The sequence below is a fragment of the Pseudochaenichthys georgianus genome, chromosome 3 (assembly GCF_902827115.2).
Source record: "Pseudochaenichthys georgianus chromosome 3, fPseGeo1.2, whole genome shotgun sequence".
Taxonomy (NCBI): Eukaryota; Metazoa; Chordata; class Actinopteri; order Perciformes; family Channichthyidae; genus Pseudochaenichthys; species Pseudochaenichthys georgianus.
The window spans coordinates 49,518,017-49,530,529 of NC_047505.1; the positions used below are offsets into that span (position 1 = coordinate 49,518,017).

The 12,513-nt window shown below is 42.5% G+C and overlaps 1 protein-coding gene across 1 annotated transcript in view; it reads right to left on the reverse strand.

Moving 5' to 3' along the window:
* The window catches only part of tent4b (terminal nucleotidyltransferase 4B), a 39,718-nt gene extending 27,814 nt beyond the window's left edge, over positions 1–11,904 (reverse strand). The window contains exon 1 of the mRNA XM_034077383.1: positions 11,052–11,904. Coding sequence (XP_033933274.1) covers positions 11,052–11,581 — 530 coding nt within the window. The 5' untranslated portion in view covers positions 11,582–11,904. The remainder of the gene's footprint in view (positions 1–11,051) is intronic.
* Positions 11,905–12,513: the final 609 nt, after the last annotated feature.

Here is a 12,513-nt window from a genome sequence, read left to right on the forward strand (position 1 = left end):
CACCTAAAGCACAAAAAGTGTGTGTGTGTGTGTGTGTGTGTGTGTGTGTGTGTGTGTGTGTCACAGATGGCTGATTCATAAATGTTTCATCAATGAACTGATCTGGGGGCTAAGTTTTGGCCGCTGAGACAAAAAGGCTCCGGTTACAGAGAAACCCAAACAGCTGACTGCTGGTGCGAGGCTTAGTGGAGCATTGTGGTCAGAAGGGAAACATCTGGACTATTGATATGAGACCAGCGGTAGGACAAACATATCGATGAGTCCAAACCGGCAGAATCACACCATCAAGCATTGATAGTCTAAGATTTCTGAACCAAGCTAACTCAGCATAAATCGTTTGACTGATAGTTCAATTGTGATATGTTTTTCGATATTTCAAAATCTACCCAAACTACTTCCAATGAGCAGCTTGAACAACCACATTTCCAACTGTTTTTAGTAGTTGTCCCGCTGCCACACACACACACACACACACACACACACACACACACACACACACACAGAGAGAGAGAGAGTAAGCCGCTTAAGGCTAAATGTAATGCAACAGTGCAGATGTGATTTTCTGTCAACACAATGCCGCATGACAAACGGAAAAGAGGATTAGAGTGGGATGCGACAATAGGAAATTGTCAAAGCCAGTCGTTCTGTACTCGTGCTGAGAAGGTCAGTCTGAGCACACGCCATGAAAAAGCAGGGTGCGTCGCTCAGTGACTGCATCAGTCTGCAGCATGGGGAGGCGTGCCATTGGACAGGAAGAGGAAAAAAGAGAAACCCATTCCTCGGTACACATGGGAAGCGTGCGTTCCACAGAGCTGCCCACGCGTGCCGTTCAGACGAGGCGTGTTCCACCTGCAGTCAAAGTGACCGGCATGCAGCTCCTCACTCTCACACGGCGCGCTGGCCCACAGCCAACCAGTGAACGGGGAGAGCGTGACATCGATGTCAAAGCCAGGAGAGGCCCGGCGAACCGCAGATCTAACTATGGATCTTCAGTCGCAGCCTCGCAGGGGTGCAATCTGTGTCCTGGTGCTGGGAATCATAAATCTCCACGGAGACAGCGGCAACAGATGGAAATAAAATCACAAGCCGGGTCTACTCATCAGCGAGCGATTAACCACACGTTTCATTAGCCTGCAAGTGAGCTTCACTGCTTGGAACGCCAACCTCGAGATTACTAACATTCAGAGCAAATTGTGCTGCATAAATAAGACATGTGAGGTTAAATTGAAGATGTCAGAAGATAGCAGAAACTAATGACTTTGAATTCACAGGCAGGCAAGCTAGCAAAGCATGGCATGCAGGACAAGTAGCACACACACACACACACTGAAGTAAAGTCGAGGTGCCCTTGTGCCGGAGAAATACTACCATTAAGGGCACATTTCAACACGAGAGAGATTTACAACTTCACATCGAAACGTGTTCCATTTCCTCAAAACACACAAAGTGCAGCAATACAGCCCAACTGATTATCCTCCAACACACTGGTCAATACAGCTTTTAACAACTAAAAATGGAATTTAATTGCCCCCTCGGAAAGGTTTTCAGTTGATGGCATACAGAAGGTAAACGAATGTGTGGGTCATTGAGCAACTAAACTAACAACTCTGTATCGAATGAACTGGTTGACCAGAACATATTTGCTGACTGAATGTTCATGACACCGGTTTGCTGACACGATACATGTCTCATACCATAAAACCCATGATAACTAATCTTCGACAGGGCAAAACATGAAGACATTTACACAAGAAACAAAAGTGCAACAGTCAGGATTGCTCAGTTGTCTAACTCAGTGTTTTTCAAAGTGGGGGCTCCGACCCCCCGGGGGGCCACCAGGGGGTGCCAGGGGGGTCACGCAAAGTTTGAGGGAAAGGGGATTTTTTTTTAGATGTTATTAATAACTGCATATCTATCAATGTGTCCTTTGATGCCAATCTTTTAATATTTTTTTATTTATTAATATTTTATTTTTAAATCACACGACCGCCCTTCAAGCCAATCAGAATCGAGCTGCCGCTACTGAGAGTGAAACTGAGTATCTGCTCAGCTTTTGGAGCAAGTGCAAATGCTAAAAATATGTTAATTGTTCATATTACTGTTCAAAATTATATAATATTACAAAGACAGAAATCACTTTCAAAATGCTTTCAAAATATGTTTACTGTTGAATATTGTGTTAAGAATGTTTATAACAGAAGACACGGTGAATGTAATGAATGACAAACAAAAGATAAATACAAAAAATGTTTAGAAGAATAACTGATTATTAATACAAATATATATTAAGAAAATTTATTGAGCTGTATGATTAATTTGTCATATTCTCCATCATAATGTACTCATTTAAAAAAACATTGCAACAGGGGGTCCCCGCCAGAGGATAATGCTATATGGAGTCCTTGGCATGGCAAAGTTTGGGAACGCACAACCGAAAAGTTCAGGGCGACAGAAATGGGCCACATCTCTGCCAGGCTACACTGACTTCCTGTGCCCATATAAAGAGTCTAAAAAGCTCTTCGACCCCACCAGAAAACGAGGTGGAAACACGTGGAGCTCCCAACGTGAATGGCGAGACACTGAAGGGGTTCGGGTTTCTCCCTCGGAGGGTTGGCTTTGTTTTGAGGGAGTGAGGCCGTGTGGAGCATGTAAACACTGAACCCTTTCCTTCTTCTCTGTCCCACGAAGAAATGCCTCTCCAGCCGACCCCCATGGCCAAATATAGTGAACCAAGTGTCCTGTGGAAAAATGCAATGCCACTGACTCCCACCATCAGTCGGCTCGATATTTTCAAATGTTAAGATAAGAGTTTATTCATCCCGAAGGAAATTGTTGTGCCAGAGTTACAAACATACAATAAACCCAGCAGCACCAGGGCTCGAGCTTAAGGACGTCCTGGGGCCGTGTCGGGAGGATAACAAATAATTTTGGGACGAGTTAAAATAAAAATACCCTGCTAACTCGACTACAAACGGCGATGAAAATGAAACCGACTGCACGTTTTGTGTAGCACACAGTTATTAAACCTCCTTGTCAACATAAACACACACGCACAACACATTTAGCAACCAGTGAAATACACACACGTAGCTACAGCTGGGCCCGCGAATTCCTGGCCCGGGTCTAGCTATGTACCGAGTGTGTGTATTTTGCGGGTTGAGTGATGTACAATGGCATCCCGTGGAGGAATTCTGAAATGTTTTACCGTTACATCACAAAAACGCACAGCAGAACCAGAACCTGGAGCGCCGGCCTCTTTATTTACTCACTCCTCTTCATCCCCTATGGGTGATAAGGCTGAGATGAGAACCCTCCATCGTATTTAGTCCTTAGCAATATGCTGCCTCTCCCCATGTAGGGAGGGGGACCGAGCCCCGGTGTTAAACGGGCCCCGGGCCGGAATTATTAAAGACAGTGGTAACGTTAAACTCCGACGTTATCGGACTTTTTATCGGTACTGGAGACATTTAAAAAATATATGTCATATGTATTATTGCTACATACACATTATATCGCAGTTTTAGTTTCACCAACTCCGTTTCTAATATGCAATAAGACTACAACATGCGTCTATGATGTATTTTCGAGCTTTCCAATCCAGACGAGATCTCTCTCTCCCGTCTGTGTGCGAGGGGGCGGGGCCGTTTGTAAAGGTCTCCTGACTGTGTTACAGACTGTCATCCTGGTTAGCGGTTACTCTGGGTTCTGTCTTCAGGACAGTGTTGGATTGTGTTGTTAATTGGATGGGACTTGATTGGATTCAATATTAGAGTCATTTTCTCATTTGTGTGTTTGTTTAAATATATTTGGCGTTTGTTTCTGTGATTGAATGATTTACTCAAATAAAAAGGTTGATGAATTACCATCTAATGATTTGTATGATCTTTTATTTATGTTAAAGGTCACTTTGAATGATTTTAACTAATGATAATGTAGAAAAACTAACATTTTAAATTCGGGACGGTCCACATTAGCAAAAAAGTTAGCCGAGAGCCCTGAGCAGCACAATAATAATACAACTGTACACTAACGGTGCAGTAAAAAGAGAAATTCAATAACTACAGGAGACATAGACGGTCACATAATTAACGTACATAGGTGTATTTAGTTATGTTATCCAACTTTATCTCTAAACATAATCCGACTGAATGGTCAAACTGCCTCTGTCTGACTGTCTGACTGTATGACTTATTAAGGGAAGCCTTAAGGGCAAACAATGGTTGTAAACACAGATGATATAAAAGGTGTAATATAAGCAAAAGCCATCACCCATGGAAAATAAAACAATGCGTTCACAAGGGGCTCAGCAAATTTGACACAACATGGATGATAGCACCTATAATTACAAAGCGTACTGCAGTAAATTAGCATGTTGCCATTTGGCTGATCACAGCCGATGGAAATGGGATATTAAAAACCGCGAACCAGGGTGTGTATTACTCTTCTAAACATCCCACATCATGACTGGATCTCCCAAGCAACAAAGCATGAACTGCAAGTGGAGCTTTAACCTAGAATTAACCAAAGCTTAACAGCGGGAGCTATTTAAATCCCCACACATACTGTAGGTCTATACTTTACATTTCAAAACACATTTCCAGAGCATGCTGGCATTGTGTATTCACAGTATGGTTAGTCAGAGTGCTGTGATCAAGCCTCTGAGGTTCAGGTTCTGGTATTAGTAGAGCTAATCACAGAGGAATGTCTTTATGCAAACACTGAGCTTCCATATTACTATACATGAGGATCAGCCAAACAGCGAGGTCCACACTCTGTGTCCTGCTTGTCTACACAGGTCTGACACAACGGGGCGTGGAAAGGGCCAATCTGTGGACCTAAAAAGGTCTTCACAACAGAGCCTCGTCCACAAAATATTTCTCCCAAGTCCTAATATCCAAAAGCATCACTGGTGAGCAAAGGCTGACGAAGAAGTTAATAAATGTCTCGTGTGTTTATTATACTTTGTGACCTAATATTGCTCAATGCAAGCACTGTATAATGAATAACACATCCATTGAAGTAGAGGATTAACCGAGTTCTGCGACAATAGGAAAGTGTCAGAGCCAGTGTTCCTGTACACATGCTGAGAAGGTCAGTCTGAGGCCCCGGGTAATTCTCCCTCAATAATATAATACATTAACCGTGCTTTACCTGAACCTCATCGTGACACTCGAGAGGACGGCAGGATTGTCATTTCCCGTGTTCAGTGAATGCAACAGAGGCCAGACACCAGACCAACCAGAGAGTTGCATGGAAATAAATGTGTTTTATTGGCTGACGGGTAGCTATCCTGTGAGCTGTGACAATGTTTAAACTGTCAGTCGGACTCGGAGTTTTTGAAGATGGACATAAGAAACGATTTCTTAAAAAAGGGCTGGCTGTGGCTCACACAACAACCCCAGAGCCACCACTTGAGCCGAGTAAACAAGGTATGTAAATGTCAGTGAACTTCCAAGTAATGCGAACATGTGAGCAAAGCATAAATTACAGCTACGTTGTTGACGTTACTTTGAATCGCGGGGGTAAGCTAAACCGTTAGCAAGTAGCTAGGCAGATATATTAAATAGGGCTGTCAAACGATTAACATTTTTAATCAGATTAATCACAGCTTAAAAATTAATTAATCACCATTTGAACTATGTCCAAAATATGCCATTTATTTATGTATATTGTTGGGAATGGAAAGATAAATGAAAGAAGGCGGATATATCCATTTAACATACAGTATCTATGTTTATTATAACATTTTTCTGCATGTCGAAATGAAAGACAGCCCACACACCTATCAATCATCAAACCGTGGGGTCTTAATTCATTACGTGTTGATTTCTATCAACGGGGAGTACTTCAGGAAAGTCGACAGAGGGGGGGGGGGCTAGTGGAGTACTTCGTGACCACAGAGCGTGAACGTTGTGATCAGCTGTTTTAGCGCAGTTCTCCAGTGAAGGGGGGAGTCTCCCTCCGCAGCCGGTTGGCGTAGTTTTGGCACAGTTCCGTTGTACAGACCGACGTTAACAGCAGCCTGTCTGTGCACACGGAGACCGACTCTGTCGTCCGGTGATCTAACCGCCTTCTGGAAAAGCTTCACAAGTACGTCGGTACGCAAATGCGCTTTGTGACACAAGTGACGGTACGCATTTCAGACTACGCACATAACCTGCGTACCAGTTATGTGTTACCTGTACTACAGCAAAAGTATTCTGCGTCGGGACTTCCTGCAACAACACCACGCCGTTATCTTGATTCTGATTGGCCAGAAGACATTATCAAAGATGTTCTATTGAGAAGATGATCACGACGTGACAAAAGTTTTCAAAACCGTTTCTGGTCTTCGGTATTTCCAGACAAGTGGCTACTGAAATCAATCTTACTAACTGCTGTCTGTGCAATTTTCTCCGCGCGAGTTGGCAGACTTTATTTTGCTTACTTTAACATCATGTTTCATGGTGGGGCTAAGCCATTTCTTGGTATGGGTGTAGCCTACCCCAGCCATACCCTGGCGCTGCCACTGGTGGGATGTATGGGGCGGGCCATTCTGCACATGCGTTAAATGCGTTAAATATTTTAACGCAATTAATTCAAAAAATGTATTACCGCTGTTAACGCGATAATTTTGACAGCATTAATATTAAATAAACACTTTGTCATACAATATAAATGTTATGTTTTTTAGCATTACCTGGTGATTTCAAAGAAAGCTCACTGACTTACTGTCAGTGTTCGACATGAAGCTAGAAGCTACCTTACATTAGACAAGGGGTCACAAACCTTTTTTAGGATGAGGGCTACTTTCAAAAAATAAAACAAGTCGGGGGCTACTTTTACTCCTCTTTTGTTTTTTGCAGTGTATATATTTAGCACATTTTAACAATATTATATGTTTACCTTTAACCTTGGTGTGCTGTTATGCTGTTAGCATTTTGTTAATGCTGTTAGCATTCTTTCGTTTTATTTATGCATATTTTACTAATCATTGCCCTTTTAAACTGTTTTTTGTACTTCCCTATAGAACACATTGGAATGATTTCTTACTTTATCGATATTAAATAGATAAAAGTGTGCTCTCCCTAGCTCGCTCTCCCTCTGTCTCGCTCGCTCACAGAGGCTGTGGCTGAAGTCGAATAGTCCATTTAGCTTAGGAACCATCCCAACAGAGTGAAATGACCCGGAATTCTCCAAATGAAAGGAAAGGAGGTTTCAAACTTCCTTTATAACCTCCTTTAGCTTAGGAACCACTGGACCTCCCTCACCGAAAGGAGAGGAGAAAATGCTGCCCCACAATGCATTGCAGCCGCAGCATTTGCCGTCACTCGACAGTCGGCCGTTCACGGAAACAAACGATTATGACCGAGAAATGATATCATGAAAGTTACGGTGCTTATTAAGCATTTTAAAACGTATGTGGTAAGTATGTGGTAAGAGTGCTTTGTTTTGAACGTTCATCAGTATTATAATCAAAAAGAGAAATATGAACGTTAGTTTTTACTGAAATGATCAAATAAAGTCAACATTTCAGTCTTTACTGAGCTGTGTGGGGTTTGTTCAACTTTTAAAAGATGTTTGAATGGTGATATACACAGTGATAGATGGTAAGGACTAACGTTTATAAAAAATACATCTGTATTGATTTTAAGATCTTTAGTTCATACAATCATACGTATTGGGATCATTTGTATTAATGTGGACCGGAGGGAGAGGGTGACGAGCATAAGTTTCACTTTCAATTCCAGCTTTGGTCCTGAAGAATCTGTTTCTCTGTTGTCCACGTTCATAAAGCAAAGCAGCAGCATCAGAGCACGGTGCAGAGTCTCCAGATGAGTTTACAGCAGTCCCTCGTTCTTATTGAACATCCATGTTGTAGTCCGCTGTATAGAAAATTGTGGTTTCCATAGTTTCCCCACAGCAGCAGACACACAAATGACGCCCGCTGGCGCATCATAAACACGTCGGATAGTGAAAGTGCAGTCGGATTCTCTAAAGTACCGCAGTCTCTTCTCCTAAGTCCTTTTGAATTATCCTATCCACTATCCCTTAACCCCTTAACGTTTCACTCGGAGGTCAAGGAATAGACGATAGGGTTAGAACTTAGGAGCTGATTTTTAAACTATCCGACCGCAACCTGAGTGCTCCTCCGTGGCGATGACGGCTTGCATTAAATAATAATAACATATTTGTAAATTGGGGGGACACAAACGGGATTTCGAAAAGTGCGGGGGACATGTCCCCCCCCCCTGTCCCCAGTGGAGATTACGCCATGCGTGTGTGTGCGTCAAGTGGAATAAATATATATGCAAGTTACAACACACGGAGTAAAACTCTGCCCCTCATGTGCAGTATAGGCTGGCATGACTAGGCTGTGTTCAATGGGGCTGATGTGTAGATTCTGCCAGAAGGAAAATCAGCGGGGGGAGGTGCCAAATTGCTTTTCTTCCCGACTGCAACGATGGTCCCGCAAATCAAGCAAGAACGTGATTGGTCGATATTCATTGTGGGGGTGTGGGAGAAGGGGTGCTAGATAGATATAGAGTTGTCGTAAGTAGATAGAGTTCGCTATGATTTAGGTTTCGTTTATGCATAGGGTAGATTCTTTTAATTACATTTCCTTTTTTGTTTTGTGTATTTTATACATTTTGGATTTGCTTGGCGAGCTATTTTTAGAACATTCCCCGCGGGCGACTCACATTGTCCCTGCGGGCGACTGAGTGCCCGCGGGCACCTTGTTGGCTACCCCTGCATTACACAGTCACAGGGGAGTGATTTGTAAAATATCCATAAAGAAAAAGAAAATCTGTTTACAGTTCTGTTTCATATGGGTGTTGAGAGATGTATCCATATCTCTTCATTTTGCTCTCAAAGTGCACCAGATTGATGCTTTTAACTTCAATATTTAAAAAACATTGTTTCAAGGCGGAGGTGAGGAAGTCTGCCCCCCACTTATAAAACAATAGCACTTGACCCCTGCTTATATGCCGTGAGCTGATTATTGAGCCTTCATTGTAACAGTCGCGGGTACACTGTGTGTGCGTGTGGGGAGTGTTGCAGTAGACATTTCCACTGTACCTTAAAGGTGGGGTAGGTAAGTTTCAGAAACCGGCTCGAGATACACTTTTTGTTATATTCCATGGAATGCTCTCAACATCCCGATAGAAATGAATATCTTAAGTGCTTTGACAAAAAATCCATAAAAATATTTCATCTGTGGAAGCCGTGGTGCTGTAGAAAGTACTTCTTTTCGGCTGTGTACTTTCAAATTGTAGTGCACTCGAGCTGGTTTCTGAAACTTACCTACCCCACCTTTAAAGTACCTTAATGAACTGTGGGCTCAGCCCTGAATGTTTCCAGGTCCAGGAAACGCCCCTGGCACACACTATGAAAAAATAAGTGGAAGTGTTTTGTTTTTTAATCTAGTAAACCACATGAAGCATGCCTGAAAAGATTACTCAGGTTTAAATTCCCATACCACACGCCCTGCAAAAGCATTTATGATTAACTGTCACCCTGCCTGGTTTAATTTGGTGATTTCTCAAGAGCTGCTACTATCAGACGACAAACAGTTAGTCGATCAACTATTGGCCAACTCATTTGATTATCAATGTAGCACTTTTCTTTAAGCCTCTCGATATGGAGATTTTCAAAGCTTTCAGAAATCAGTAAACGATAATGGCTTTAAAAGTGTTGTTTGTGTTCTGCTTTTAGATCATATCGAACAAACCAACCTTTGCTCACAACACTGTAAGCAGAAGCAGTTTCTCAATAACCATAAACTCTTCACTTCCCCTGAAATACTGCCAGCCTAATATCTTGTGGAGGACCAGAAAACCGGGCCACATCTGGTAAAAAAGTGTCACTCTTGTTTGGAGCAACGCCCTGTTACACCCTCAATTGGCTTTCTCTATATACACAGCTTAATGGTGACAGGTTTACTCAAATATGCATCTTAACTAGTATTAATAGCCTGCAAACCTGTACTGTGTCCATGCTCCTGTATTCAATGTGTGGTTTGCATCCCCTCATCGAACACCATGATGTTGGCACACATGGAATATGTTTAGTTTATACAGTAATATCCAGAGGCAAAATCTGTGGCAGTGCAGAGGAGGCGTGTCTAATTCCGCTTTAAAAAGTAATATGAAACCTAAATGGCTAAACCTCCTAGGTGTTTAAAGCTTTGTAACAACTTGTGTGTGTTCGTGCCAGGACATTCTGTTGAAAGGTTAACAGGAAACAAGTGTTTGAATAAAGTGCAAGATGCGGTGCATACTTCTTTGATAAAGCATACATAATCACTCGCTTTGTTTAAGGCAAAGACATCTTGTCCACAAAAAGACATGTGCAACTAAACCTTGATGTATGAGTGTAATAATGTATTGAAATGTGTGTGCATGGACTACATTTCACAGATCATAAAGGTGGGAGAAGTACTAAGATCTTGTACTTGAGTAAAAGTAGAAGTACCAGAGTGTGGGAATGATCTTTTACAAGTAAAAGTCCTGTATTCAAAATGTTACTGAAGTAAAAATAGAACAGTATTAGCATACAAATAAACTTAAAGTACCAAAAGTAGAAGTACTCATTATGCAAATAGGCTCATATCAGAATAATATATATGATATGTTTTATAATGATTGATCATCAAAGTATTCTCAAAGCTGGTAAAGGTGCAGCTAGTTTGAATGACTTGGTATACTGCAGCTTGTCAATGTTACTATAGTATTATGTGCAAAGTAACTTAAAGTATCAAACACATGTAGTGGAGTAAAAGTACACGATTTACTTCTTATAGTGGGGTAGAAAAACAGTAGCAAAACATTGAAATACTCAAAAGTCTCTCTCTTGAGTAAATGTCACTTAACACCACTGGGTGATACTACAAAAGTTATCCAACTGGGTGTGAATGAAAAGTGGGTGGGGTGAGACTGACAACCAATATTCTCCATGGCATGTCATTGCAGTGTGTGTAAGTGTTTAAAATAGGTGAAAATAACAGCTTATTAACCCCTCGTTTAAATGCTTTCTCTATGCGAGTGTGTGTGACTTTATCAAACTCTTACCCGATAATCCCCTCTGAGTAGTTCCTGACTTTCCATGGCGTGCCAGAGTACCCATCACAGCCTCCTGTGTTGGATCCACTGTTCAAGAGGCTGGAATTGAACCCAAAAGTGCTAGCTTTGTTGTCTCGTTTCCTTTTGTTGGGGTGTCCGTTCCACAGCCCGGAGACCCCGCCGCCCTGCTGCCCCCCTCCGCCGCCGCCGACACCGCCCTGCTGCCTGACGCCGACTCCTCGGTTGTTCTGGTTGCTATTATTAATGTCCAGTGGTATAAAGTCCCGCTGCGCCGTGAAGTCCCCGTTCCCCCTTGAGGATGACATCCCCGGAGTCCTGTTTGAGTCACTCAGTGCCCCGTTTCTGACTCCACACGCCCCGTTGACAAGCGCTTGCAGGCGGCTCGACGTGCTCTGAGATCCGGCGGTGTTATTCACATGCAAGTAGCCGAGCCCTTGTGTCGTTTCCCAAATCTGCATCCACAGGTTGTTGGCTGGTCCACGTTGTTCCGGTTGAAACCAGGCGATCCTCGGATCCATCAAACGTTGTGACACAGTAGTAGGCGAGTAGCCCTCCCCCCGCACACCCCTTACCCCTCAGCGTGTGCAGCTAGCCCGGTCGCTAGCTAACCGTTAGCCACCTAGCCTGCTAGCTCAGGTTCTCAGCCGCCCGTTACTTCTAGAATCCGGTGAGAAAAAAAACAAAACACGCTCCGTGGTGGTGACGATACGCGGTTGACAACCTAGAGAATCCACAGGACTAAATGTTGTGAGTCAAGTGGTAAAAATGCAGGTTAATGGAGAAGTGTGAGAGTGTAGAAACGTGCAGCTGCTGCCTGTCGAAGAAGTGGCTCTCTGACCCTTTCCTTAACTCAATGGCGAAGTGTGGGGGGACATTGCGCATGCGCGGGGTGCGTGGAAAAAAGGGGGCGGGGACAGAGTGGTTACGCAACAGACAACTGTGGTTTTTTTGTTACATAACGACGTGAGATTTATTAATCTGTCATCACGGGAGGGATTGGACCAGGTGTAAAGAAAGAGAACTATGAAGAAAAACATGTTTTATTTTGAATTTACTCTGCCTGTGGCCTCCAACTCCTCCCTCAGTCTGTCAGCCACTCTGAGTCAATGGACTGGTATTTTAACTTGTAATTATTATGTTCTTCATATATATATTTTATAGTATTTTTATTGTTGCATATACTTACTTTTATGTTCGTATAAATATTTTACTCCATTTTCTGAATCTTAAAATAAAGTATTTCTGATTCTGATTGAATCGGGGTTATTGTTAACATACAGTAATGGCAAAAGTGGCCTGATGTTTTACTTAATACAAAATATCTATACTATATATAGAACAATCTATTACTGTACAAGCACATGGTAACCAAGTAAAAGCCCAAAGCATTCAAATATACTTACATTGCCTATTTAATCATCATGTTGATTGGATTATTAGTGGATTTATG